The sequence below is a fragment of the Pan troglodytes genome, chromosome 23 (assembly GCF_028858775.2).
Source record: "Pan troglodytes isolate AG18354 chromosome 23, NHGRI_mPanTro3-v2.0_pri, whole genome shotgun sequence".
NCBI classification, from domain to species: Eukaryota; Metazoa; Chordata; class Mammalia; order Primates; family Hominidae; genus Pan; species Pan troglodytes.
Window position 1 is genome coordinate 39,742,520 of NC_086016.1, and position 25,589 is coordinate 39,768,108.

Here is a 25,589-nt window from a genome sequence, read left to right on the forward strand (position 1 = left end):
GAAATAGCTTATTTACCTTTTAGGGAAGTTTTCATAATTTTACTGAATAATTAAAATTTTTCCTCTTATCTGGCACCTTTTCCAAGTAGAAAACCATTCATCCTCTGAATATGGAAAATTTTAAAACTATGCAGTGTGTGTGTAAGGGACAGACTGGAGCTTATGAGCGGGTGGCTGTAGGAGTGTGCTTTTATTTTCTCCTATTTCCTCATCGATATGTATTTATTGAGCATCTACTCTGTCCAAGCATTGTCCCGAGTCTGGAAAATTTTTCTTAAAGGGTTGTCACATCAAAGCATTGGGAGTTTTGGCTTGATCTTAATTTTTTTTTCCTTAGATGCCTTTGGCATCTCTTAGAGTCACGTAGCATCCTGTGGTCATTTGAATTCAAAACCCAGCCTTCACTGGATTTGCTAGACTTGATGGCTTTGCTCCTTTAATTCTCTCTGGAGGTCAAAGAGTCCATCTAAGCTTCCGAAGGAAACATGTTTCCTTTGTCATGCTTGGTGCGGCCACACCAACCCTCGGGAACAGGTGGCCCCGAGGAGACGCTGTTGCTTCAGCATCGGACAAGCCAGGTCTCTGTTGGGGTTTCAGAATCTTCTTGAGTCCCTCGCTCTTTTCTCTCAATTCTACATGGGGGAAAAAAGGAAGGCGAGTTCTCAGGAGGAATGCTCATCAAGCAAGCTGGAGTTCGTATGGAAAATGCATCCATCCGGAAGAGAACACACAAGTGCCTTGCTTCCCTGCACCGGGTGTTTCCACTATTGTCCTCCTGGTCCTCCCCATTAGGGAGGAACAGCCCACTGGGTCATGTCTGGGCTCTTGCTTCATCGAGGCTCCTATACCCCAGTTCGGGGGAAAATTCACTCTAAGGTCTTCAGCTCTCACAGAGTAAGGAAACGCACTCACCTCCAATTAGATTACAAATTGGCTGGGTGCAGTGGCTCACGCTTGTAATGCCAAGACTTTGGGAGGTCAAGGCAGGTGGATCACCTGAGGTCAGGAGTTCGAAATGAGACCAGCCTGGCCAACATGGTGAAACCCCATCTCTACTAAAAATATAAAAATTAGCTGGGCATGGTGGTGGACACCTGTAATCCCAGCTGCTCAGCAGGCTGAGGCAGGAAAATCACTTGAAACCAGAAGGCGGAGGTTGCAATGAGCTGAGATTGCACCACTGCACTCCAGCCTGGGTGACAGAGCGAGACTCCATCTCAAAAAAAAAAAAAAAAAAAAAAGTTACAAACAGCCTGCCCAGGGAGCCCTCAAGCTCAGAAACACTTCCTCCAGGGAACTTTGGTTCCTCTCCGAACCAGCTGCCAATAACTGCTAACAACTAACATTATTGTGCTTTATGGCTCTGATTCTAATGACATTGGCAAAAGACATGAAACAACAAAAAAATCCAACCCCATACTTTTTTTTTGAGACAGGATCTTGCTCTTTCACCCAGGCTGGAATGCAGTGGCGTGATCATGGCTCACTGCAGCCTCAACCTCCCAGGCTGAAGCGATCCTCCCACCTCAGCCTCCCAAGTAGCTGGGACTACAGCCACGTACCACCATGCCCGGCTCATTAAAAAAATTTTTTTTTCCTAGAACAAGGTCTCATTCTGTTGCCAGGGCTGTCTCAAACTCCTCGACTCAAGTGATCCTCTGACCTCAGCCTCCCCAAGTGCTGGAATTACAGGTGTAAAGACATTGTACCTGGCCTCCCAACCCCATATATATATATATATTTTTTTTTTTTGAGACAGGGTCTCACTATGTCACCCAGGCTGGAGTGCAGTGGCGCGATCTCAGCTCACTGCAACCTCCACCTCCTGGGGTCAAGCGATCCTCCTGCCTCAGCCTCCTGAGTAGCTGGGATTACAGGCACGTGCCACCACACCTGGCTAAGTTTTGTATTTTTAGTAGAGATTGGGTTTCACTATGTTGACCAGGCTGGTCTCGAACTCCTGACCTCAAGTGATCCACCCACCTCAGCCTCCCAAAGTGCTGTGATTAGAGGCATGAGCCACCACGCCTGGGCTAATTTTTGTATTTTTAGAGACTGGGTTTCACTATGTTGTCCAGGCTGGTCTTGAACTCCTGAGCTCAAGCCATCCGCCTGCCTCAGCCTCCCAAAGTTCTGGGATTACAGGCGTGACCCACTGCGCCCTGCCCAATCCCATACTTTTGAAGGTGTCGTTCCAGCATGGTTCCTCAGGCACAGGCCCACCATAGACAGCAGGGCCTATGGAGGCCTGAGCAGAGTTTCCTCATACTTCCCTTTTTGCTGCCTCACTCTGGGTCCAACACAGGGTGGCCTTTTTCAGGCTTCTCTTCCTGGTTCAGTTCATCCACCAAAGACACGGCTCCATTTGCTAGCTGAGACCCAACCAAAATAAACATTCATGGAGCAGTTAGGCCTTTTGTTGTGACCCCTTAGGTAGAGGAAGGGAGAGATATGCCCAGGTTCTGTTTGGTGTTTCTACCTGTCAATAGAGATACCACGTTAAACATTAACAGCCATGCCTCCCAGTTAGTAAGCGAGACAACTAACTGGAACTAGACTTTTTACACAAGTTAGAGATGATCTTCATTGGATGCGTCAACAATGCCTGAAGCCCAGTGTCTTAGAAACGACACTTGCCCAGGGTCAGGCGTGGTGGCTCATGCCTGTAATCCCAGCTACTTGGGATATTAAGGCAGAGAATCACTTGAACCCAGGAGACGGAAGTTGCAGTGAGCTGAGATTGCGCCACTGCACTCCAGCCTGGGTGACAGAGCGAGACTCCATCTCAAAGGAAAAAAAAAAAAAAAAAGACACTTGCTTGGACAGTTTATGTTGGCCTCTCTGAAGTTGTCAGGGAGAATGTTTCTTTCTTCTGATCTTGCTCAGAGCTCTTTTGCCAACAGCTAGGATGGCCTGGAGTTTTCAAGGCTAAGCGCTGGGATTCTGTTGGTTAACAGTGATGGGAGGGAAAAAGGAAAAGAAATCCAAAATTTACAATATGGACAGGAAAAGGCAGAAAGAATGGAACACGGGGACACACAGCAGTCTGGCTCTGTCGTCCCACCTCGTGGGCTGCGATCATGATACAAGTGCTTGGCCCCTGGAACATAAGAAGCGCTCAATAAATGCTTTGTCATAATGATTATGTGTGCCCAGTGCCTGGTACACAGTAGGTGCTCAATAAATCTTAATTCCCGCAAAGACCAGTCTAACCTTTGTCTGGGGGTGGCTCTTGGGCTGCTGGTGGGGTGGTGGTTAGTCATAGGAAGTAACTGGATGAGACAGGAGAGGGCCATGGCCAGGGCCAGATCCCCCTCCCCACCCAACCGCCTCTACTCCCCACTTTTCTCGTCATGTTCACAAGAGCCTCATGAGGCAGAATAGAGCAGTGTTAACCATCCCCATTTTTCAGAAGGGGAAACTAAGGCCCTGAGAGTCATCCTCACTTAGGGCCCTTCAACCAGCTTGCAGTGGGTCCCTGGCTGTCCCACATCTCCTCCTGTTGGAGGTGGGAGCAGAGGGGCTGGGGTGCTGGGAGTGGGACAGTCCCTCAGAGGAGTGGCTGCATTTGCTCATAGGAAGTCCGAGGCAGCGGGGGCCTTCCAGGCCCAGGACGAGGGACGGTCACAGCAGCCCAGCCAAGGCCAGAGCCAACTTCTCGGAAGACAGTCCAGCCCTGCCCCCAGCAGGCAGGTGAGCACTGCCAGCTGTCTGGGGCCCCGCACCCCAAGAGGCGGCCACTGCCTCTTCCCTCCCACTAGAAGCCAGGCAGGGGGCTTGGACAGGAAGGTCCTCTATGAAAGGGTCGGAGTCCAATCATGGGGATCCAGCTCTCCCCTCTCCCCAACGGCCAGCAGCTCTTGGCAAAATGCACAAGACCCCACATTAATCCTTTGAAGATAGCCCCTGTCCCACGCTATCCCCTTCCTTTACTAAGCACTGCTGTCTTTTTTTTTTTTTTTTTGAGGTGGAGTCTTGCACTGTCTCCCCGGCTGGAGTGCAGTGGGACAATATTGGCTCACTGCAACCTCTGCCTCCCAGGTTCAAGAGATTCTCCTACCTCAGCCTCCCAAATAGCTGGGATTACAGGCGTGTGCCACCACACCCAACTAATTTTCGTACTTTTAGTAGAGACAGGGTTTCACCATGTTGGCCAGGCTGGTCACTCCTGACCTCAGGTGATCCGCCCACCTTGGCCTCCCAAGGTGCTGGGATTACAGGCGTGAACCACGGCACCTGGCCAATACTGCTGTCTTGAGCAGATTTCAGGGAAAGCCTTGAAGCAAGAATCTGGCTCTAAGGGCCCTCTCTTTCAGGGTGATTTGTATCTTTAACCAAACCCAGAGGGCTAGGCCCGCCTCAGTGGAATGGGGTATTGGTGGTGGAGGTTCTGGCACCTGATAGCCCAAGTTGGAATCAGTATCTTTGAGAGGGGTGAGAAGCCAAGAACGGGAGCAGGTCTTTGCAGATCTTTTTCTGGAACTGAGGAAAGCGGGTGAAAGGGAGGAGCTGACCCCGGAGGGGTGGGGCAGAGACCCTGTGTGCTTTTTGGCCTGCTTTGATTCAGGCTGCTGTGTGGACACAGCCTTGACTCTCTGGGGACCTAAGAAAGGCAGAGCTGGCAGCCAGGTCCCCAGAGAGAGAGCCTCACCTACCCCCTCACCTCATCCCCAGGTGACCAAGCTCCCTGCCAAACAGGCAGAACTGACCCGGCGGAGCCAAGCAGAGCCCCCTCATCCTTGGAGTCCCGAGAAGAGACCTGAGGGAGATCGGCAGCTCCAGGGGTCCCCATTGCCCCCCAGGACATCAGCCGGGACCCCTGAGAGGGAGCTGCGGACACAGAGACCTCTGGAGAGTGGCCAAGCAGGCCCAAGACAGCCTCTGGGGGTGTGGCAGAGTCAGGAGGAACCGCCAGGGTCCCAGGGCCCTCATAGACACCTAGAAAGGAGCTGGAGCAGCCAGGAGGGAGGCCTGGGCCCTGGGGGCTGGCGGGGATGTGGAGAGCCCAGCCTGGGGGCAGCCAAAGCCCCGGAGGGAGCATGGGGGCGCACTCCCAGGGAGTACAGGGAGAGCTGGGGGCAGCCAGAGGCCTGGGAGGAGAAGCCCACTCATGAGCTCCCCAGAGAACTAGGGAAGAGAAGCCCACTCACGAGCCCCCCTGAGAACTGGGGAGGCCCCACAGAGTCCTCACAATCCTGGCACTCTGGGACACCCACTGCTGTGGGCTGGGGGGCAGAGGGAGCGTGTCCGTACCCGCGTGGCTCTGAGAGGCGACCCGAGCTTGACTGGAGGGATCTGCTTGGCCTTCTCCGGGCACCAGGAGAGGGGGTCTGGGCCCGTCTCCCCAGCCTGGACTGGGAGGGCCTCTTGGAGCTGCTGCAGGCCAGGCTGCCCCGCAAGGACCCAGCTGGACACAGGGATGACCCGGCCAGGGCTTTAGGGCCAGAGCTGGGTCCCCCAGGCACAAAGGATGTCCCTGAGCAGGAGTCACACAGCCAGCCAGAAGGCTGGGCCGAGGCCACCCCAGTCAATGGACACAGCCCCGCACTGCAGTCCCAGAGCCCGGTCCAGCTGCCCAGCCCTGCCTGCACCTCCACCCAGTGGCCAAAGATCAAAGTGACAAGAGGACCAGCGACCACAACTCTGGCAGGCCTGGAGCAGACGGGCCCCCTGGGGAGCAGGAGCGCTGCGGAGGGCCCCAGCTTGCCAGAGCTGCAGGTAAGGAGGTTTCCACCCTCCCAAGGGTAGCCAGAAAGTCAGCCCCACTCAGCCAAGTCTCCTTGGAAAAGCCTCCCCTTTGAGTAGCCTAAGCTCCTGCATCCCCCTCCAGGCTCAGACCTCAGCCTCCCTGCTGACCACAACCCATCCCGATCACCAAACTGGCCCAACAATGATGATGAGCAACACAGTTTTAAGCGTTTATGGGCCAAGCCCTGATCTGAATGTTTGACGTGTGCTTTTCCCATTTAGTCTCCTTAGCAACCAGGTGAGAAATACACTATTTACAGATAAGGAAACTGATGCGCAGGGTGAAGCCACTTGCTGGTGGGGCATGGGCGAAACCCAGGTCTGCTCAGTGCAGACCACACTGAGGCCTCAAGCAAGATGCTCTGGCCAGGGCCTGTTCCCCTCCTGGCTCCACCATACCTGGTTTATGTTGTGTCTGGTGGCACACACCTGACCCCATCTGGGACTGTAGCCAGTGTGGTCATGCCCCTTCCCCTGGTGGTACTCAGGTACCTGAGTCCAGGACAGCCTCGCTTACCCTCTCTGGCCCCTACAGCTCCTCTCAGACACAGAGAAGAGGGTGCATCAATGCTCACTGGGTTCAGCTAGCTGCCAAGACAGGCTGCTTAAATGAGGGTCGTGTGCAAAGTGGGCCCAGTGCCGGGCATACAGTAGGTGCTCGCCCTTCCTCTGCTTCACTGGTACTTTGGTGCTGCCTTGAAGCCCAGAACATTCTTCATCTGAAGATGGTGGGCAGGGAGGGTCCTGGAGGCCAGAATCCTGCACCCTGGCAATAGCTCACTGGGAGGACGGCATGTGGTTTTGAACACCAGCCTCTCTCTCTCTGTAAGATGGATGAACCACTTCTCTGACGGGCAGCACTGGGGTGCCGTGGGGGTTCCTGCTTGTTTCTCCAAAGCCTCCTCATCTCCTAGATGCAAAGTCCAACGCCACCTGCCCCAGGATGAGCAGGGCTTCCAGGCATCGGGGTGCACCCCGTGCTGGGCCCAGGGCCTTGCCATATGTGCCTCAAGTGGATAGGAGGCAGCTGCCACTTGACAGATGGGGAAACTGAGGCTCAGACTCCTTAGGCATTTGCTGGGGGTCACACATGCATAGGTTGTGAGAAATGAGATCAAAGCATCCACTCCAAAGTTTGTGCTTTTATTTTTATTTATTTATTTATTTATTGAGACGGAGTTTCGCTCTTGTTGCCCAGGCTGGAGTGCGATTGCGCAATCTCGGCTCACTGCAACCTCCGCCCCCCAGGTTCAAGCTATTCTCCTGCCTCAGCCTCCCGAGTAGCTGGGATTACAGGCATGTGCCACCATGCCCGGCTAATTTTGTGTTTTTAGTAGAGATGGGGTTTCTCCATGTTGGTCAGGCTGGTCTTGGACTCCTGACTTCAGGTGATGCATCCACCTTGGCCTCCCAAAGTGCTGGGATTACAGGTGCGAGCCACCATGCCCGGCCTAAGTCTGTGCTTTTAGCCACCATGTCACAAAGCTCCTGAGCCCATGGGAGGACTGGAGAACCCTCTCCCCTGTATTTCCCTGTGGCTTTGATGAGTTGACCCTCCAATCAACTCAATGCATGGACATCAGAGAAGTAGGGATAAGTCAGCTCGTCCTGCCCTCAGGTTGCTGTCAGGCTTGTTGGGAAGGCACACAGACAGCTCAAGGAGGACACGGTGCTGTGTCCTGGGGCATGCTGGGTGCCGCAGGCTGGCCAGGTCAAGAAGGAAGTTAGAAAGATTCTTCAGTTTCATGGTGAAGCTCAGGATTCTCAGGAGGCTAGGAGATGGTGGCTGGGAAGGGATGGGAGCACCATGTACTGAAAGGAATTTCACAGATGACAAAACGAGTAACCACCAGGTCCTGCTGGGGCTCCAGCTGCTCCTCTCTATGAAAATCCTTGGCTTGGCACAGCTGGGTGCAGTGGCTCACATCTGTAATCCCAGCACTTTGGGAGGCTGAGGCAGGCAAATCACGAGGTCAGGAGATCGACACCAGCCTGGCTAATATGGTGGAACCCCATCTCTACTAAACATACAAAAAATTAGCCGGGCATGGTGGCGGGTGCCTGTAGTCCCAGCTACTTGGGAGGCTAAGACAGGAGAATGGTGTGAACCCAGGAGGTGGAAGTTGCAGTGAGCCGAGATCACGCCACTGCACTCCAGCCTGGGTGACAGAGTGAGACTCCATCTCAAAAAAAAAAAAAAAAAAAAAAAAAAAAAAAAAAAAAAAAAAATCCTTGGCATGGCACTCAAGGCCGGCTTCCCTTCCTTCCACTCCGGATTTGCCTCATTGGTGCTGAGCTGGCTGCAGGGCCTGTGAGCACATATCCCTGCCTTTGCACATGCTCTTCCCTTCCCTGTTCAGCCACCAAATGCCTGTTCATTGTCGAAGTCTTAGGTTAGGCTCCCTGTCCTGAGAAGCCTTCCCTGAACAGTCACTCCTAGTAATGGTCCCCTTCTGGGCTTGGCAGTTTTGCTTCCATTTGTCCATGCAACATCCATCTAATAGGGTTGTCATTTCCCCATAAGCTCCACAGAGGCAGGATCTCTACCTGCTTTATCTCTGTAACTCTAGCTCTGGCCCAGGGCCTGACATAAAGGAGGGGACAGCTCAGTGGATGCATGCAAGATGGAGGACACAGGGGTCAGTGGGTGAACAATGAATGAATGGAGGGTGAATGTGTGAACGGGTGATGGATCAATGATGCATGTTGAATGAATAATAGACATCTTTTGGATGGATGACAGATGGGTGATGATGGATGGATAGCTGGGTGATGAATATATGGTGGTGGTGGATATATGATGGATGTTGCTTAGGTGATGGATGGATGAACGTTGGGTGGAATATGAATGGATAGATGTGGCATGGATGGATGAATGTCAGATGATAGATGGTGGACAGATGTTGGAGATATGGGTAGATGGATGATGGATGGAGAGAGGGATATGTAGGTATTGGGTAAATGGATATGTGATGGATCAGTGGAGGGTAGATACATGAATGGGTGATAGACAATGGATGATGGATACATGAGAGGGTGAGTCATGTGATAGACACTGGATGGTTGGATGGATACATGGATCTACTGATGCTGGACGTTAGATGGGTGTTGCATGGACAGATGATAGAATGGATGGATGAGGTGGACAGATGCATGCACCCTGGAGAATAAGTTGGGCTAAGCTGTGTTCTTTTTTTAATCTCCAGTTCCAACCAGAGGAGCCTGAGGAGTCAGAACCAAGCAGAGGCCAAGACCCCCTGACTGACCAGAAGCAGGCAGACTCGGTAGCTGGGTCATGGGTGTGGGTACATACGGTGGGGAAGGGAGGGGGAAGCAGGTTGGAGATGGGCTTCATTCCTCAGAAGAGCCCTAGAATCATCCAGACCAAAGTTGGCATTGCCATGGGGTCATCTATGTGCATGGTGGGGCCTTGAGAAGAGGGGCTCTGCAGGAGCCACCTTCTGGCTTGGGGACCTGGGTAGGTGAGCGATCCTGGGGTCAGAACCCTAGGCCATGCTTCTCATTTGCTGGGACTGAAAAGGTCAATGTCTTTCCCTGCGCAAATGATGGTTTGGCCCCAGTGGTCTCTGTGGGAAGAGATCCTTCCGGTTTGAAAGGGCCAGGCCAGGCTGAAAGAGCAGGGCTTCCACGAGCAAGAGCCAGAGAGCTGAGGATGCACCCAGTCAGCCAGGCCTGGAGGGTCTCCAGGGTCCTGGAGGCGGGAGAGATATGTGCGGGGGTGGGACCCACGGATGCTGCTCTGAGGCCTGGCTGCAGCTGGTGAGCACAACTCTGCCCGCCCCTCCCCGTGACCTACCAAACAGACTATTCTCGTCACCCTCAGCCTCCAGAGAGGTGAGATCAGAGTTGAGGGCCGTGGGGCAGTGGGAGGTGGGGGAGGAGGAGACAGACTGTTTGGGGCTGTGTTTTCCGGTCCTGCTCTTCCCCCCGTTGCCTCCTGAAGCCAGGGGTGGCAGGGAGCGTCCATTGGGCAGCATAGCGCCCCCAAGTAGGGCCCTGCCGTGAGTCAAAGCTGGGGGAATTCTGCCCAAACCCTCACTGTGCAGATGAGGAAATGGAGGCAGGGGAGTCGTCCCAGGTTATACAGTCAGTGGCTAGCTGGACTGGAACTAGAACCCAGGGCCCAGGAACCACCCAGCGCTCTCTCTGCACCTCCACCTGGCACCCATGCTGCCTCCGTCCCTGCCCCGATTTCTTGCGTGGCTTCGAACGGCAGTGCTGTAACTTCGAGCAGTCCAGTCTTCCCATCTGTGGAATGGGCAGGGACAGGGGATACTGGTCGCTAAAGGCGCTGCCAGCCCTCCCAGGGACTCTGACAACTTTGCTCTTCCTCTTTCTGGGTTATTTCTTCATATCCTGGAGCCAGAGTAGTGAACGAGGAGGAAACAGCAATGCAGGGGTGCCCCTCTAGTCTCCATGAAACGGGCCCGGCCCATCAACGTGGAAAATATCTCAACCTACCCCCACCCCTAGGCAGCCTTGACTGGTCAGAACTGATAACCACTTCATTCATGCATTCTTTCACACACACTTAGTGAGCACCTTCTGTATACCCAGGTGTGGGTCACAGGTGAGTCGGAGCGCCATCAAAGAGTTCAGTCTAGTGAGATGGTTGCATGCCTGTGGTCAGGACTGTGATGGGGAATGTGGTAGCAGGGTCGGGGGCACCCCTACCCCCAAAGCCCTCCTGGACCTGTGCTTTGATGCTTCAAGTTCCACTTCCAAAGAGTCTGCAGATTCCAGAGCGAGGACCCTGGGCTCTCTCCTACCTTCCCAGTAACCCATGTGTGGCTTTGGACAAGTGCCTCTGCTTCACAGGGGCCTTGGTTTCCCCAACGAGGATGACTCCAAAGAGGGAGCATTTGGGGGCTCTGCTAGGAATGTGTGTAGAAGTCCACAACTCATTCCCTTCGCTTAAGCTGGGGTCACAAACCTAACGCCCTGAAGGCCAGGCAGGTAACAATGGTGAGAAGGTGGGGGGGCACCGAGGGCACTTGTGTGACTCCTTGGTTCCAATAGCTGTTGCCATGGGGAAGACGGGCCCAGAGTTTCCACATCTTTCGATATTTCAAGAAACACTGGAGATATGTATTTATATGTGAAATCTCTAACCTAATGTGAAATACTCTGAAAACACTATGTGGGCAGAAACATACCTGTGGTCTGCACCCCCTCCAGCTGGCGCCCGTGGTTTGACTTTAGGGTGATGACGTGCACACCTTCAAAGGTGCTGAGCCCTGGGAGCCTTGTCAGTCCAACACGATGTAGTGTGAACAAGTTAACCAGCTCTTGTCTCGGCAGTTCTGGGAGGAGAGAAAGATGGGAATCCTGGGGCTCCATGGTGGGGGGCACCACAGAATGGGCAGGGGAGGCTGTAGCCAGGGGTGCCCCCATCCTGCCAAAGGGACCTGGGGCCAACACTGGACCCTGTTTGACAGGCAGACAAGAGGCCAGCAGAGGGCAAGGCTGGGAGCCCGCTCAAGGGCCGACTGGTGACCTCATGGCGGATGCCCGGGGACCGGCCCACGCTGTTCAATCCGTTCCTGCTGTCTCTGGGGGTCCTCAGGTGGCGAAGGGTAGGCTGGCTCCAGTGGGGACTGGAGGGGTGAGGGTGGATAGAGACGGGGATGGGAGGGAGGAGGGGGCTGTTAAGCAAAGGAGAGAGAGCGGGGGTTGAGGAGGAGGCACCTAGGGCCGTCGCATGACAGGAGAGGTGGGAGCAGAGCTCTTAAGCTCATCCTGGTCTCAGCAAGCGAGTGGGTTTCCCACTTCCGGGGCAGGCTTGGGGGCTGCTTTCAGCTTTTGGAGTGAGGGGTGATGGAATAATCTACACAGCTGAAAGCTTCCAATCAGCAGCCTCTCGCCAGCCCTGGGCCAACGGGGAGCCAGGTATGGGGGAAGGGAAGGCGAGCTTATAAGTGGCTCTGGGATTGCAAAGTGTGTCTCAGACCTGGGCCTGAGCCAGTTTCACAAACATCTGGTGTTACGTAACCCATCCCCTGCCCAGAGAGGCCTGGAAACACTCAAGCCTCTGGCTGGGTTTTCCACAAGGGCAGGCAGCTGAGACCCGCTCCCTCCCACCCGCTTCACAGCAGGACAGAAGGGGCCTGGCCATCTCCAGCAGCCACAGGCTGGCTCATGGGGTCTCTTCTCTCTTTGAGAGGCTGACTCTCTTACTCACCGCTGTTGGCTCTGAGTCCAGCACTAGGCTGGGCACCTCAGAGACAGTGTGCCCATTTTACAGATGAAGGGACTGAGGCCCAGGGAGGTGAGCTGACTTGCCTGAGGTCACACAGCTTGGGGTAAAAAGGAGCTGATTTTCCTCATTCTCAGATGAGAGAAGGGTTGCAGCCAAACTTACCGAGCCTCGGTTGCCACATCTGTCTATTAGGAAAAAGTCTGTGGAGACTCAGGGCTGCAGAGAGGGCTCAGGGAGATCAGGATGCATGGAGGTTGCGGGGCTGTTGTCGAAACACTAACTTTCCCATCCACTTCAGAATTTCCTTTTTTTAAAAAATTAAGACGGAGTCTCGCTCTATCGCCCAGGCTGGAGTGCAGTGGCACCATCTCTACTCACTGCAACCTCTGCCTCCCAGGTCCAAGTGATTCTCCTGCCTCAGCCTCCAGAGTAGCTGGAATTATAGGCGTGCGCCACTGCACCCGGCTAATTTTTTGTATTTTTAGTACAGACAGGGTTTCACCATGTTGGCCAGGCTGGTCTTGAACTCCCGACCTCGGGTAATCCGCTCACCTTGACCTCCCAAAGTGCTAGGATTATTGGTGTGAGCCACCATGCCAGGCTTTTTTTTTTTTTTTTTTTTTTTTAATTAAGATGGAGTCTCGTTCTATCCCCCAGACTGGAGTGCAGTGGCACCATCTCGGCTCACTGCAACCTCCGCCTCCCAGGTTCAAGCGATTCTCCCATCTCAGCCTCCCGAGTATGTGGTACTACAGGCGTGTGCCACCACACCTGGCTAATTTTTATATTTTTAGTAGAGATGGGGTTTCACCACGTTGGCCAGGCTGGTTTCCAACTCCTGACTTCAAGTGATCCGCCCACCCTGGCCTCCCAAAGTGCTGGGATTACAGGCGTGAGTCACCCAGCTGAGCCCAGAATTTCCTTTTGCTGCTCTTTGTGGTTAAGGCATCGAGGGTGAGCAGGCAAGCATGGTTATCTGAGTAGTGTGGTACCTTTAAGCCATGGGCAGGAATTACCTTGTCTAACTAAAGGTCACCAACACACAGCACGTCTGGCAGGAGGGGGCAGGTAAGTCCTTGGTAGAGCGAAGGAGGAGCGAAGCAGGGAAAGCACTCTGGGGTAACGATGCTGGTGATGCTAACCAGCACTTATTGTATGCCTACTACATGCCCAGCTCTGTGTTCACTGCGTGGCGCCACCTAATTGCATTTGATCCACACTCCCAGGTGCAGTTAGACGCCTACTGTCCATTTTACAGATGATGAAGTGAAGCTCAGAGAGGGAGGGTCACTTGCTCCAGGTCACACAGGGAGCAAGGGGCAGAACTGAGATTCAAACCCTGCTCTGGCTGACCACAGAGCCCAGTGCTTCCAACACGCCCCCTACACCACTGCCTTCACATCCTGATCTCTCTGAGCCCTCCTGCAGCTCTGGGAGTCCCCACAGACTTTCCCCATTAGAAAGATGCGGCAACCGAGGCTTGGTGAGGTTGGCTACAGTGGTTCTCTCATGTGGGAGTGAGGGAAATGAAGAGCTAGGGATGGAACTGCCAGCAGGGCCTCCCAGTTACACAGAGCAGATTTAAACTTCTCTTGGGCTGAAGCAGTGAAATTAGCCCAAGGCCAAGAGCCAGAAAGCCTGGAGTCGAGTTCTGGCTTGGCACCTAACTTGTGTGCCCTTCTCTGAGCCTTACCTTATTATTCTCAGTAGAGTAACGGTTTGAGACTGGATAACCTCAAAGTTTGGTAGCTCTGGTCTTTGCCAGTTTAATAACTCACCCCTGGGTCCCTGAGGCTGTGCTGTCTCTGACCTGCCAGGATGAGCTGTGGTTTCTTCATCGGTGCATTCATTCATTCGAGCCGTGCTTACGGAGGATGTGCTGTGGGCCTAGGCCCTAGGCTGGCTTCCAAGATGTAGACAAAAAACATTCCAGCCCTGGCCACTGGAGCCCAATTAGATGAGGACACTGACATGTAACTGATGAGAACAGTGTGGTCACCACTTTAGTGGGGAAATGTACAGATGTAGGGAGCACTGGGCCAGCAGTTCCTAAGTCTGCTGGGGACACTTTGGCTTCCTTTGGTCTGAGACTTCAAGGAAGAAATTTTCCAGGCCAACAAGCATTGGGAGGGGGAAGGGGAGAAAGAGAGAGAGAATCAATGTGTGTGTGTGTGTGCTGGGTGTGTGTGAGTGTGTGCTGGGTGTGTGTGTGTGTGTGCTGGGGTACAGAAGACAGGAAGAGAAGTGTTCCAGGCACAGCAGAGAACCGTCAGGGGGTAGAAGGACCTGTCTTATCCTGGGAATTCCTAGTAGTCCAGTGCTGTGTATCTTTTTTTTTTTTTTTTTTTTTCTGAGATGGAGTCTCGCTCTGTCGCCCAGGCTGGAGTGGAGTGCAGTGGTGTGATCTTCACTCACCGCAACCTCCGCCTCCCAGGTTCCAGCGATTCTCCTGCCTCAGCCTCCCAAGTAGCTGGGATCACAGCCATGTGCCACCACGCCCGGCTAATTTTTTGTATTTTTACCAGAGACGGGGTTTCACCATGTTGGCCAGCCTAGTCTCGAACTCCTGACCTCAGGTGACCCACCCGCCTCGGCCTCCTAAAGTGCTGAGATTACAGGCATAAACCACCGTGCCCGGCCTCCAGTGTTGTGCATCTCTTTATTTACTTATTGTATTTTGCAAAATTGACCAAAGTATGTGTCTGTCCAGCCTGTCAAATGAGAATCTGGAAGGCCAGGATGACAGGCAGGAGCCAGGTTGTGATGGTTCCTGACTGCCTAGAACAGGAATGTAGCACTGATCTGTCAGCATTGGTGATGTGTGGAAGAACTTTGAGCAGGGAAGTGGTCTGGTCACTGTGTTGCGGGTACTAGGAGGAGTCGCAGGGGCCAGAAAAGCCTGGAGGAGGCTGGTGCTGTTAGGTGCCCAGGGCACTGGACCAGGACCCTGGTGGTAGGTGAGGTCTCCTGCGTGTTCATTCACTCTCCCAAGGACTGACTGCCTGAGTGAGGTGCAAGGGTAGGGTGAGAAAACTCAGCCCGGGGTGCCAGAAGGCCAGTTTCTAGAGTTAGATGGACTTAACCTTGGCCTCATTCCGCATGGTGGAGAGACTCCTGGCAGCAAATGCTGGGAAAGAACTTCAGCTCCCTGGGCCTCCATTTCTTTATCTGCAAAATGGGAACAGTAATTATAAAAGCAATAATTTTTTTTTTGAGAGGGAGTCTCGCTCCGTCTCCCAAGGTGGAGTGCAGTGGCACGATCTCTGCTCACTGTAACCTCTGCCTCCCGGGTTCAAGCGATTCTCCTGCCTCAGCCTTTTACATAGCTGGATTACAGGCGCCTGACACCACGCCCGGCTAATTTTTGTATTTTTAGTAGAGATGGGGTTTCACCATGTTGGCCAGTCTGCTCTTGAACTCCTGATCTCAATGATCCACCCACCTCAGTCTCCCAAAGTGTTGGGATTACAGACGTGAACCACCGCGCCCGGCAAGGGCAATAATTTTTGAACCCCAAATCAAGATGACAGAATAATTGAAATGCCAATTATTCCAAGCTTCCCTGCCTCCTTGCCTAAGGATAGCTAATGAGGGATAAAGAGGTTGTCCTAGGTGCCTTACTTGAATTAACACTTAATCCTTCCAGCAACCTCATGAAGTAACAGCATTACCCCATTTTACAGAGAGTGAAATTGAGCACCGAGAGGTACCTTGCTTAAGGTAACACTAGGCTGGAATCCCCGTGCCACACGAACTTCCTAGTGTATTTAGCAACCAATTCCACCACGGTCCCTACTCACCTGCAGGAAAAGAGCATCTAACAAACGGCCCAGCGTTCTGGGAACCTGAGCAACGGGTGCACGCCCACACCTGAAAAACCCCAAACCAAAAAAGACCCATTTGTGAGGAGTGGGCATTTGGGAAAGACCCTGCCATCCAAGAACTCACTTTGTGTCCAGCTTACTCGCTAGGAATTCCGCCTCTTCCTGTGTGACCTCGGGCAAATCGGCTCACCCCTCTGAGCCTCCGTTTTCTCATTAGCAAAATAAGACCTCCCTCCCAAGTCTGTGGTGAGGACGAAAATCGACTCTTGGCGAGTGGGACCCGCTGAGTCGTTAGTACTGGGTGCTTTGCCCCGGTCCCCGCCAAATCACGGCGCCGAGCCCTAGCGGACCCATCGCTCCGGGGCCGGGTCGGGAAGCGCAGCCTGGGCGAGTCGTGCCACGCCCGGCCGCCCGCATCCTCCGCCCCCGCGCCATTGCCGGAGTCACCTGCACTCTGGGCCCTTCCTTCCTCCCAGCGCGCCCGCGGCCCGGGCCCGCCCGCCCTCCGGCCGCCACCGCCCTCCCCTTCCTGCGGCCCCATCCGCCCGCCCCGCCGTCCCGCCGTCCCGCCGCCCTAGCGCGCCCGTCCCGTTGCGGCAGGTCCCGCCCCCGGCCCGTCTCGCGCTTCCATTGGCCCGCCGCGGCCCCCGCCGCTGTTTGTCTCGGCTTCCCCGCCACCCATTGGCCCGCTCGGGTCCTCCCAGGAAGTTTGAAAAAAAAAAAAAAAGTTTTATGGGCGGATGGAAGGGGCCGGGGCAGCGTCGGGGAAAGGAAGGGCCGGAGGCGCGGCGGCGGGCGGCCGAGAGGGGCGGCGGCGGCGGGGTCCCCGCGCCGCGGAGCCCGGCCCGAGAGCCGCGTCCACCTTCCTGCCTCCTGCTCCCGCCGCCCTGGGGCGCCGCCATGACGGTGAGTGCCCCAGTCAGCCGCCCGCGCCCGAGGCCGGGAGGAGGGCGACGACTCGAGGCAGAGCCCAGCCTCTCCCCTCCGGGGCAGCCCCCTCCTCATTTCCCGAAGGCGAGAGGAGGGCTGGGCCGGAAGACGGGGCCACCTCCGAAGCGCTTTCGGCCAGACCGGCCTCACCCTTCCCGCAGGCTCCTCCTCGCCTTCCCTCGCCCACTCGCCCCCGGGAGCCCAGGCGACCCTGAGGGGACGGAACGACCCGTCTCGGGCGCCCCCTCCTCACACTTGCGGCACCAGTCACGGGTGGATTCGGGGCGACCCTTTCCCACCTCTCCTCCAGCCCCCTAGACGAAGACCCGATTCCCCAAGGCGGCCAGGGGCCCCAGGGAGGAGCGGAGGTGGGCCTGGGCTGGGGAGGGGCGCTCGTGGGCGCGGATGGGTCGCGCTGACCCGGGCCTGGGCAGGCCGGCCCTCCGTGTGGCCGCTGGCCCGAGGTCGGGTGGGCTAGAAGTGGCCGGACCGCCCCACCCACAGCCCGGGAGGCAGTCCCGGGACGTCTGAAGCAGCGGGATACCACGTCTTCCTGGGCTTGCACTTTGCAGCGGTCCTGGGGCCTTGGGACAAGCCTGCGAGTCTGAGTAGGGGGCACGATGGCAGGGGTTTGCCTTTCTCATGGGGGTGAGCTGTACCCAAGCCCCATCAATTACCTGTGCCATAGTTAGCATATTGAGCCTCACAGCTGGGTTCGCTGGACTCCCCACTTCACAGCCAGATAAACTGAGGCTTGGGGAGGGGCGCTGGTGAGTTGCCCGAGGTCACCCCAAGTATAAGGGAAGGAGTAGCTCCTTTCCCTGTCCTTCTGGCCCACTGACCGTGATGTTCAGGAAGGGAGGGGTGGGGCTGCTTTTGGTTTCTGGCTAGTGCTTCAAGGAGGCTCTGACAGCCCAGTGGCCCTGCTGGGGGAGGATGAGCAGGGTGTGTGTGTGCACAGGCGGCAGTAGGCCTCTTTCAGGGGCGTGGAGACCCTGCGGAGGAGTGGGCTGGGCTGCTGGGGGGCGTGGCACGCCTAGCCCCTGCCCTGTGAGTGTGATGGTCTGGACTTCCTCGGCGTCCTCCTGGACATCCTGCCACCTCCCTGCTGGCCCTTCCTGTCGTCAGCAGCCTCCCCTTTTCTGTCAGGAGTAGAAGGGATGTGGGGGGAGGAGCTGAGTCAGTGTCCTGGGGCCAGGAGGAGAGAGGTTGCCTTGCCCACCGGGTGCCTGCCCGGCCCTCAGCCGGGTGCTTTCACGTTACCAGATTTGATCCTTGAAGGTTGGTAGTAACATCTTAATCAAACAGATGAGGAAACCAAGGTGTGGCGAGGTGAAGTGTCATGCCCCAGGTAACTCAGTGAGTCCCAGGCTAAGCCAGAATTTGTATCCAGGTCCGTTCCAGCTTTCTTTCACAGTTGCCTGTCCTGGGGGCAGCACGTGCTGAGCAAGGGTAAGGCTGCCGGAAGCAGCGTGTGGGGTGCTTGGAAGATGGACAGCACATCCCTGCTGGTGGCAGCAGCCTTCCTGAGGGAGGTGTCCTCCTGTGATTATAGGGCCTTGTCAGGTGGAGATGGACTAGCGAGGAGACAGCAGTATGGACAGAAACGGGTGGTCATGTTTGAGAAGTAGCAAGAGCGTAGGGAAGGGGTCTGGGGTGGAGGGCCTCACTGCTAGGGCTTGGACAGGGGCAATAGAGAGCCATGAAAGCTTTTAGAGCAGAGAGGAGGCTATGATCACCATTAATAGTGTTCATTGAGTTCATCCTGGCTGCCATGCAGACCTCAGCCTGCTCTCAGCTGGTGCTCCTCCTGTACCCACCTCACACCCTCCTCCCCTGGCCCCCATGCCCTGAATCAGGGATCCATACAGAGCAAGTGGCACAGGTGTGTGAGTGTGTGAGGCTCCGGGGCTTCAGGGAGTTGGGATTCTCTTCCACCCCTTTTGCCTTTGCCTGGGTGCAGCTTTGCTCCTGGATCAGCCTTCCCCCTCGCCTGCTGGGCATCAAATTATATTTGGTCCCTTGTTTACTGTCTCTTTCCTACAGTCCACCAGGGCAGGGGCCACAGCTCTTGGTCACAGCTAATTTCCTGGCCTAGAACAGTGCCTGATACTTTTTAAAAAAAATTTTTTTTTCTGCAAACACTCCCTGAGCCCCCATCTGTGCTGGGTCCTGGCAGGTAAACAGTGTATGTCCCTGACTGTGAGTTGCATCTAGTCTAGCCTGTGAAGGATAAGTAAAGGGCCTCAAGATAGTCACGGATGCAACAGAGGCCTCTGAGAGGGGCCATGGGAGGGCAGGACGGGGGCGGCTGGTGGTGCGGTGAGTGGCATGAACTGTGAAGGGACCTCAGAGGTGGCCATTAAGCTGGGTCTTAAGGCCTGAGTAGCGGCTTGCCTAGTCATCAGAGGAGGAGGAAGCATAGTGTTTCAGGCCAAGGACATGGCACATATGAAGGGCCCGGAGTCCTGGTGTGTTGTGATCGGCAAGGAATATGCAGTGGTATAAACAGGGGCCCCTCAGCAAGGGGAGGCCAGGCTGGAAGAGTGTGATGAGGCTTCCCTGCTATCCTGAGGCAGCTGGACTTTGTTTTAAAGCCACCTGGAGACCGGGTGTAGTGGCTTATGTGTGCCTGTAATCCCAGCATTTTGGGAGGCTGAGGTGGATGGATCACTTGAGGTCAGGAGTTCGAGACCAGCCTGGCCAGCATGGTGAAATCCTATCTCTACTGAAAATAAAAAAATTTGCTGGACATGGTGGTGGGTGCTTGTAATCTCAGGTATTTGGGAGGCTGAGGCAGGAGAAACGCTTCAACCCGGGAGGTGGAGGTTGCAGTAAGCCGAGATGGCGCCATTGCACTCCAGCCTGGGCAGCAGAGACTCTGTCTCAAAAATAAATAAAGCCACCTGGAGCCGTCCCTGGAACTGTTAAGCAAGCCTGGGTTACCAAGCCTTTTTGAGTGAGTCCCGCCAGCCTGAGGGTGCGTAGAGGGGTTGTGTGCCTGGCCAGGTAGGAGGCGGGGCTGTGAGAACCTGCCAGTACTCCCGAAAGGCGGAAGGAGAAACTGAGCTTCTAGCAGGTGAAGAAGAGGTAGCTGGGCCTGAAGAGCCCTGTATGAAGGGGCATCGTGGGATATTTAGATGATCGGACCTTTTGACCCTGGGGACAGGTTTCCCTGCCAGTTTAAAAACTCACATTGGTTGGCCGGGCACATTGGCTCACACCTATAATCCCAGCATTTTTGGAGGCCGAGGTGAGCGGATCACTTGAGCTCAGGAGTTTGAAACCAACCTGGGAAACATAGGGAGACCCCATCTCTACAAAAAAAAAAAAAAAAAAAAAAATTAGCTGAGCATGGTGGAGTGCTTATGTCGTCCTGGCTACTTGGAAGCTGAGGTGGAAGGATCGCTTGAGCCCAGGAGGTTGAGTCAGCAGTAAGCTGTGATCACACCACCACACTCCAGTCTGGGCAGCAGAGCAGGGCCCTGTCTCAACAAAACAAAACTCAAATTGGTGACCTTCTATCCCCAAGGTCACTGTGTCATGGCGTGCCTGACATGGTATGTGATGTGTCTGTACTGGGCTCTGGAGGATCACTAGGTTTCTCCTTGTACAGACACGTTCAGTCCTGTCGGAAGCTGCGGGAGGGGAGGACCGCCCCGTCATTTGCCACATCAGACAGCCAGGACTCAGAGAGGGGATGTGACTTAGGAAGGTCACAGTGACTCCACTTCCCAGGCAGCCCTAGAGGTTCCAGCCTGACAGCTTGTCATTCCTGCCCCAATCTCCCAGCCCTGGCCCAGGGACTTTCGCCTGGGACTGCCCAGTGGTGCCAGCTCTGTGGGCCCAGGAAGCCTGGCTCCTCCGGGCTAGGTGGGGGTTGGGGAGATGGCCCAAAAAGCACAGAAATTTAGACCAGGGGGTAGATATTTCCTCAGCAAGTTTTTCCTGAGCCTTGCTGTGGTCAAGCCCCCTGCAAGGCCCTGGGGCCACAGGAGGTCCCAGACTGAGGGGAATTGGAGCCAGGTGTGGTCACCAATCTTCATTCTTAGCTTGGGATCGCCCTGGGCAGCCTCCGTCTCAGGTGGAAGACGGGGTGGGCAGAATACAGAGCAGCGGGACAAACGCAGCCCCAGGGGTTCTCGGCCGTGAGCAGAGCCTGTGTCTCTCCCTTAGACAGGTATACAGGGAGGGGCTGGGATGCCAACCTACTGGGTCCCCTGACTGTGGCTGTGGAAGGTTCTGGATCTTCAGCTGTCCCAAGCCCCGGTTGGTCCACTTCCTATACCTGAGAAGGGGCTCTGTGGGTGGAGAGTGGGTCGGGAGAGGTGGCCAGGCAAGGTGGCTCTGGTTTCCAGCTGCCACTGTCACCGCCCACCCCACTGAGCCATGCCACTCGTTCTCTGCAGGCAACCAGACACCTTGGCCTGGTGAGGCCTCGATGTAGGGGCTGATAGGTAGGCTCAGAGCCATGGCAACAGGTGGCCACCTCCTCCCTGCCGGTGGCAGGAGCGGAGACTGCAGAGGGACCGGGACTTAGATGAGAGAGGTCTCCCCAGCAGGAAGGGAGGGTCTGGTGGTTGGCACCCACTAGATGAGCATGGTCAGAAAAATATCAGGATGAGCAACTTCTTTATCTAGGCCTGGGTGGGGGTGCCTGGCACAGGTCTCCATGGGACATGCTGCAGCTGGTAGCCCCCAGACCCCGGGGCTGTGCCCCCCTGGGCGGCACCCAGAAGGTAGGGCTTGCCAGGACTGACCCTTCCCAAAGAGATCTAGGCGGGGACCAGAGGGTTTCTGACCCCAGCCTGTGACTGGCTCCACCTCCCATAGTCTCCTGGAGCCGAGGAAAGGGCAGGACTGGCGGGCCCATGGGAGGGTCCGTGGGGCACTTGGTCCTCGTCAGAGGGAGGAACTGGACAGTTCGCGCAGTGCTGCTGGTCTGGACTGCCCTCTGAGCTCTCAGGGGGTCTCTATACAGGCAGAGTCCTCCCAGCCCCTCTCTCCCATTCTTGGGCGAGGGGTCGGCTGGAGAGAGGCCCCTGGGACATCTGGGTGTGTGTGCCAGCCACCCAGCCCAACTTCTTGGCTCTCTGAGTGCCACTATCAGGAAAGGGGCCAGGGCTGCCTCAGTGGCTGGGAGGCCTGCTTGGACTTGGGGGTTACCTAGGGCCTTAGCCCTCTTGGCTGGCTTCCCAGGAGCTCGGTCCCATAGGACTTGGGGACAGGGTGGGTGCAGCACGCCCCCCTCACCAGCCCCCATTGGCTTCCTGCTGGACCCAACTCACCTCCCTCCTCATCTCCCCACAGCCCGATCTGCTCAACTTCAAGAAGGGATGGATGTCGATCTTGGACGAGCCTGAAGAGGTAAGAGGACTGAGGCCGGAGGGGAGGAAGCTGGCTTGTGCTGCTGCTGGGCCCCTGGGCAACCCAGGAGTGGGGGTGGGGCTGGGGCTGGTGTGAGAACCCTGGGGGTGGGGCTGGGAGGGGTGGAGGCTGCCCATTAGGCTTCTGCCTCCTCGAGCAGTCTGCAGTGTGTAAAAGGGATCACAGCAAGGGGCCGTCTAGCCCCTCACACCCAGTGCCCCATCCCTTGATCTCATCAAGAGTCTCTTGGCCCTGCCACCTCAGTAGGAGCCTGGGTGAGAGTCAAGGGTCTTGGGTGGAAGGGCTCATAGAAGCTGTCTGGCCCGAGACACAGATTCCTAAAGCCTGGTCTGAGGGGGATGGGGCTCGGTGCAGGTGCTGGGGTTTCACCCACCTGGATCCCCACTGGTTGAGTCAAAGCCTCCTCTAGGCCTCAGTGGCCACGTCTGTGACATGGGCATAATGGATAATGGTGATTCTTTCCAGAGTGGATAACAAGGTCAGAGAGATCAAGCACGTACAGGTGCCACAAAGCTCCTGGCACTTACTGTGGGCTCAGCTAAAGACCCTTCCCTTCCTCTGGCATATGTGTCCTTGGAACCAGCAGGGACAGTGGCTGTTTCCTCAGCTCTGTTCTTTCGGCTGCCAGGCTGGCTCCCTGCCCACACTGCCTGGGCAGGAGCGTCTCCCCACCCCTGCCCTGCATGCGCCTGCTGCTCTGGTCTGCGTGCAGCCTGCATGCCGGAGAGGGCTTTGAGCCAGAGGGGATTTCATTGTGTTTCCGGCCCACATGTTTTATTCCCTCCAGCCCACAGCCTTCCCTACCCGCTGCCTGCCCGCCGTCCCTGGTGGCTGCTCTCTAGGCTGACACAAAGCCCGGCACCCCGCCAGTGACCCCTTCCTGGCCTCCCCACCCAGGGTCCCCGGAGGGCAGAGGGATTACAGGCCCCACCCAGAGCTGGCCATTACTCATCCTCTATCACAGGGTTCTGGAATGTCCGAACTGGAAGGGCCCTGGGAATTCAGCCAGCCCAACCCCTTGGTGCACAGACAGGAGACGGGCCCATGAGGGTGTTGGTCTCTTCCAGGCCTCGGAGCACCTGGGGCAGACCCAGGCTCAGAACTCAGCGCACCTGAGGCCCATGGAGCTCCACCCAGCTTCCATCTCAGACAGTCATAGGCTAGGCCTGGAAGAGCTAAAGAAACCTCTTGGCATAGAACCCCTGTCCTACTTTACAGAGAGGCAATTGAGGTCTGCAGCAGCAACTCCGTTTACTTAGTGAGAGCAAAATGCTTCTAAGAGGCCTGGCCTCCCAGAACAAACCCAGCGACCTGGTTGGTGTCCATCCCTATGCCAAGGGCCATGACAGCCATCCACACAAGAGAGGGTGGGCGCCGCTCGCCTCACCAGAAGGTGTAGGCACTTCTTTTTTTGTTTTTTGTTTTTGTTTGTTTTTTTTTTGAGGCAGAGTTTCACTCTTGTTGCCCAGGCTGGAGTGCAGTGGCGCAACCTCGGCTCACTGTGACCTCCGCTTCCCGGGTTCAAGCGATTCTCCTGCCTCAGCCTCCCAAGTAGCCGGGATTACAGGCATGCGCCACCATGCCCATCTAATTTTTTTTTCTATTTTTAGTAGAGACAGGGTTTCTCCATGTTGGTCAGGCTGGTCTCGAACTCCTGACCTCAGATGATCCACCCTTCTCAGCCTCCAAAAGTGCTGGGATTATAGGCGCGAGCTACTGCGCCCAGCTATAGGGACTTCTTAGTAGCCCTACTTTATGGTTCAGAAGACTGAAGTCAGGAGACACTTGCCTAAAGGCACACAGCGAAAAAGGGAACTCTTGGATACAAAACTCCTTTTCTCAGGGAGGCAATGTGGAAAGAAGCAGAAGGTATCGTCGTTGCATGCCCCTTGAGAACTTACCATCTTCTTGAGGAGAGAAAACTAAGTACTTGAAACAACCAACAGCACAGACAGGGCTTGGTGATGTGAGGGAACCCTGGGAGGGCTGGGGACCGGGTGATATGCACTGACCCTGGCAGTGGGCGGGCCGTGACTGGCATTCCAGTGGAGTGACCAGAAGCCCAGAGGTGGGCTGGGCTTGGCATACTATCAGGCTGTTCTGGCGCCCCCACCCCTTTCCTACATGTCCTGCCAATCTCACCCCAGCTGGAGCAGAGACAGGCACTGCAGGAAGGCACCCAATCACAAATCCTAAGCTTACAGCTTAGTGCGCTCTCGCCTGCTGCGGATGTGGGTAGCCAGCCTACAGTTCAAGAAGCAGACCGTGCGTCTGGGCGCGGTAGCTTACGCCTGTAATCCCAGCACTTTGGGAGGCCAAGGCAGGTGAACCACCTGAGGCCAGGAGTTTGAGACCAGCCTGGCTGACATGGTGAAACCCTATCTCTACTAAAAATACAAGAAATTAGCTGAGCATGATGGCGGGCGCCTGTAATCCCAGCTACTCGGGAGGCTAAGACAGGAGAATCACTTGAACTCAGGAGGAGGGGGAGGTTGCAGTGAGTGGAGATCGCACCATTGCACTCCAGCCTGGGCAACAAGAGCAAAACTCCTCCATCTCAAAAAAAAAAAAAAAAAAAAAAAAAAGCAGCAGATTGTGGCTGGCACTCACTCCTACTCCAGGGCTCCGTCCAGTCCTACTTCTCAGGGGACCATTGTCCCTGACCATGGTGATGATCTGGGGGAATATGGAAAAAGACGTAACATCCTGGCCCCGCTGAGTCCCTGACTTGCTTACACAGGTCATCACCCCTCCCTGTCTGCACTGGGTCCGGGGTGCCTGAGGAGCCTTGGCAATCTTAAAAGGAGCTCCAAGAAGGAAAGGGAGGGTGTGGTTACGGAGGGGAAACCAATCCATTTCACAGATGCTACCCCTGAGGCTCAGAGAGGAAATGGAGGGGCCAGGTCTCACATTGGCATTTTCTGCCTCCCCACCCCTCCTGTGTGCAGCATAGTGAGTTTGGCAGCCACACAGGACACCTGTACAATCACACACACTGGCTCTTTCATTCCATCCTCCTTGCAGCCTCCCTCCCCCTCGCTCACCACCGCCTCTACTTCGCAGTGGAAGAAACATTGGTTTGTGCTGACAGATTCAAGTCTCAAATATTACAGAGACTCCACTGCTGAGGAGGTGAGGCCATGGGTGTACTGATGAACCCCTGGAAGGGCCTGGGGTGGCCTGGCTGGGTTCACTGGGGTGGGTCACACCAGGGCCCACACGGACCATAGTGGGCCCTCTTGCTCCAGGCAGATGAGCTGGATGGTGAGATCGACCTGCGTTCCTGCACGGATGTCACTGAGTACGCGGTGCAGCGCAACTATGGCTTCCAGATCCACGTGAGGCTGTGTGCAGCTTGGGGGCTGGTGGTGGGCAGCATGGCTGGAGGTCCCTGGGGGAGGTTTTGGTGTTGAACATGGCTCACCATGGAGACTGGATCCCTTCACTCATTTACCCAGAGGCCCTATCTTCAGAGCCAG

At 55.6% G+C, this 25,589-nt stretch overlaps 1 protein-coding gene, 1 long non-coding RNA gene and 1 other non-coding gene across 13 annotated transcripts in view; 1 reads left to right on the forward strand and 2 right to left on the reverse strand.

Annotated features, from left to right (window-relative positions):
* The window catches only part of TRIOBP (TRIO and F-actin binding protein), a 76,300-nt gene that overhangs the window by 31,584 nt on the left and 19,127 nt on the right, over positions 1 to 25,589 (forward strand). For 3 of the 10 annotated variants that reach the window (XR_010156016.1, XM_054675782.2, XM_016939148.4), the window contains exons 7-13: positions 3,579 to 3,693; positions 4,675 to 5,718; positions 8,955 to 9,032; positions 11,208 to 11,345; positions 22,033 to 22,089; positions 25,135 to 25,242; positions 25,359 to 25,448. Coding sequence is in view for 9 of the 10 variants with exons in the window: in XM_054675782.2 (XP_054531757.1) it covers positions 3,579 to 3,693; positions 4,675 to 5,718; positions 8,955 to 9,032; positions 11,208 to 11,345; positions 22,033 to 22,089; positions 25,135 to 25,242; positions 25,359 to 25,448 (1,630 nt within the window). In the remaining variant the exon portion in view is untranslated. The other 7 variants (XM_016939145.4, XM_016939146.4, XM_016939147.4 and 4 more) reach the window with 7 other exon arrangements.
* On the reverse strand, positions 9,671 to 16,292 carry LOC104003771 (uncharacterized). Of its 2 annotated transcripts, none has more exons than XR_010156017.1 (3): positions 15,917 to 16,248; positions 10,926 to 11,072; positions 9,671 to 10,017 (listed from the first exon to the last, which is right to left on the reverse strand). It is a non-coding gene; the product is annotated as an uncharacterized LOC104003771 (transcript). The 2 variants fall into 2 exon arrangements; XR_010156018.1 differs by lacking the exons at positions 9,671 to 10,017; positions 10,926 to 11,072 and adding exons at positions 14,611 to 15,136; positions 15,769 to 15,838 and having other exon boundaries at positions 15,917 to 16,292.
* On the reverse strand, positions 17,400 to 22,493 carry LOC134809689 (uncharacterized). Its single transcript, XR_010156019.1, has 3 exons — positions 22,011 to 22,493; positions 19,918 to 20,039; positions 17,400 to 18,299 (listed from the first exon to the last, which is right to left on the reverse strand). It is a non-coding gene; the product is annotated as an uncharacterized LOC134809689 (long non-coding RNA).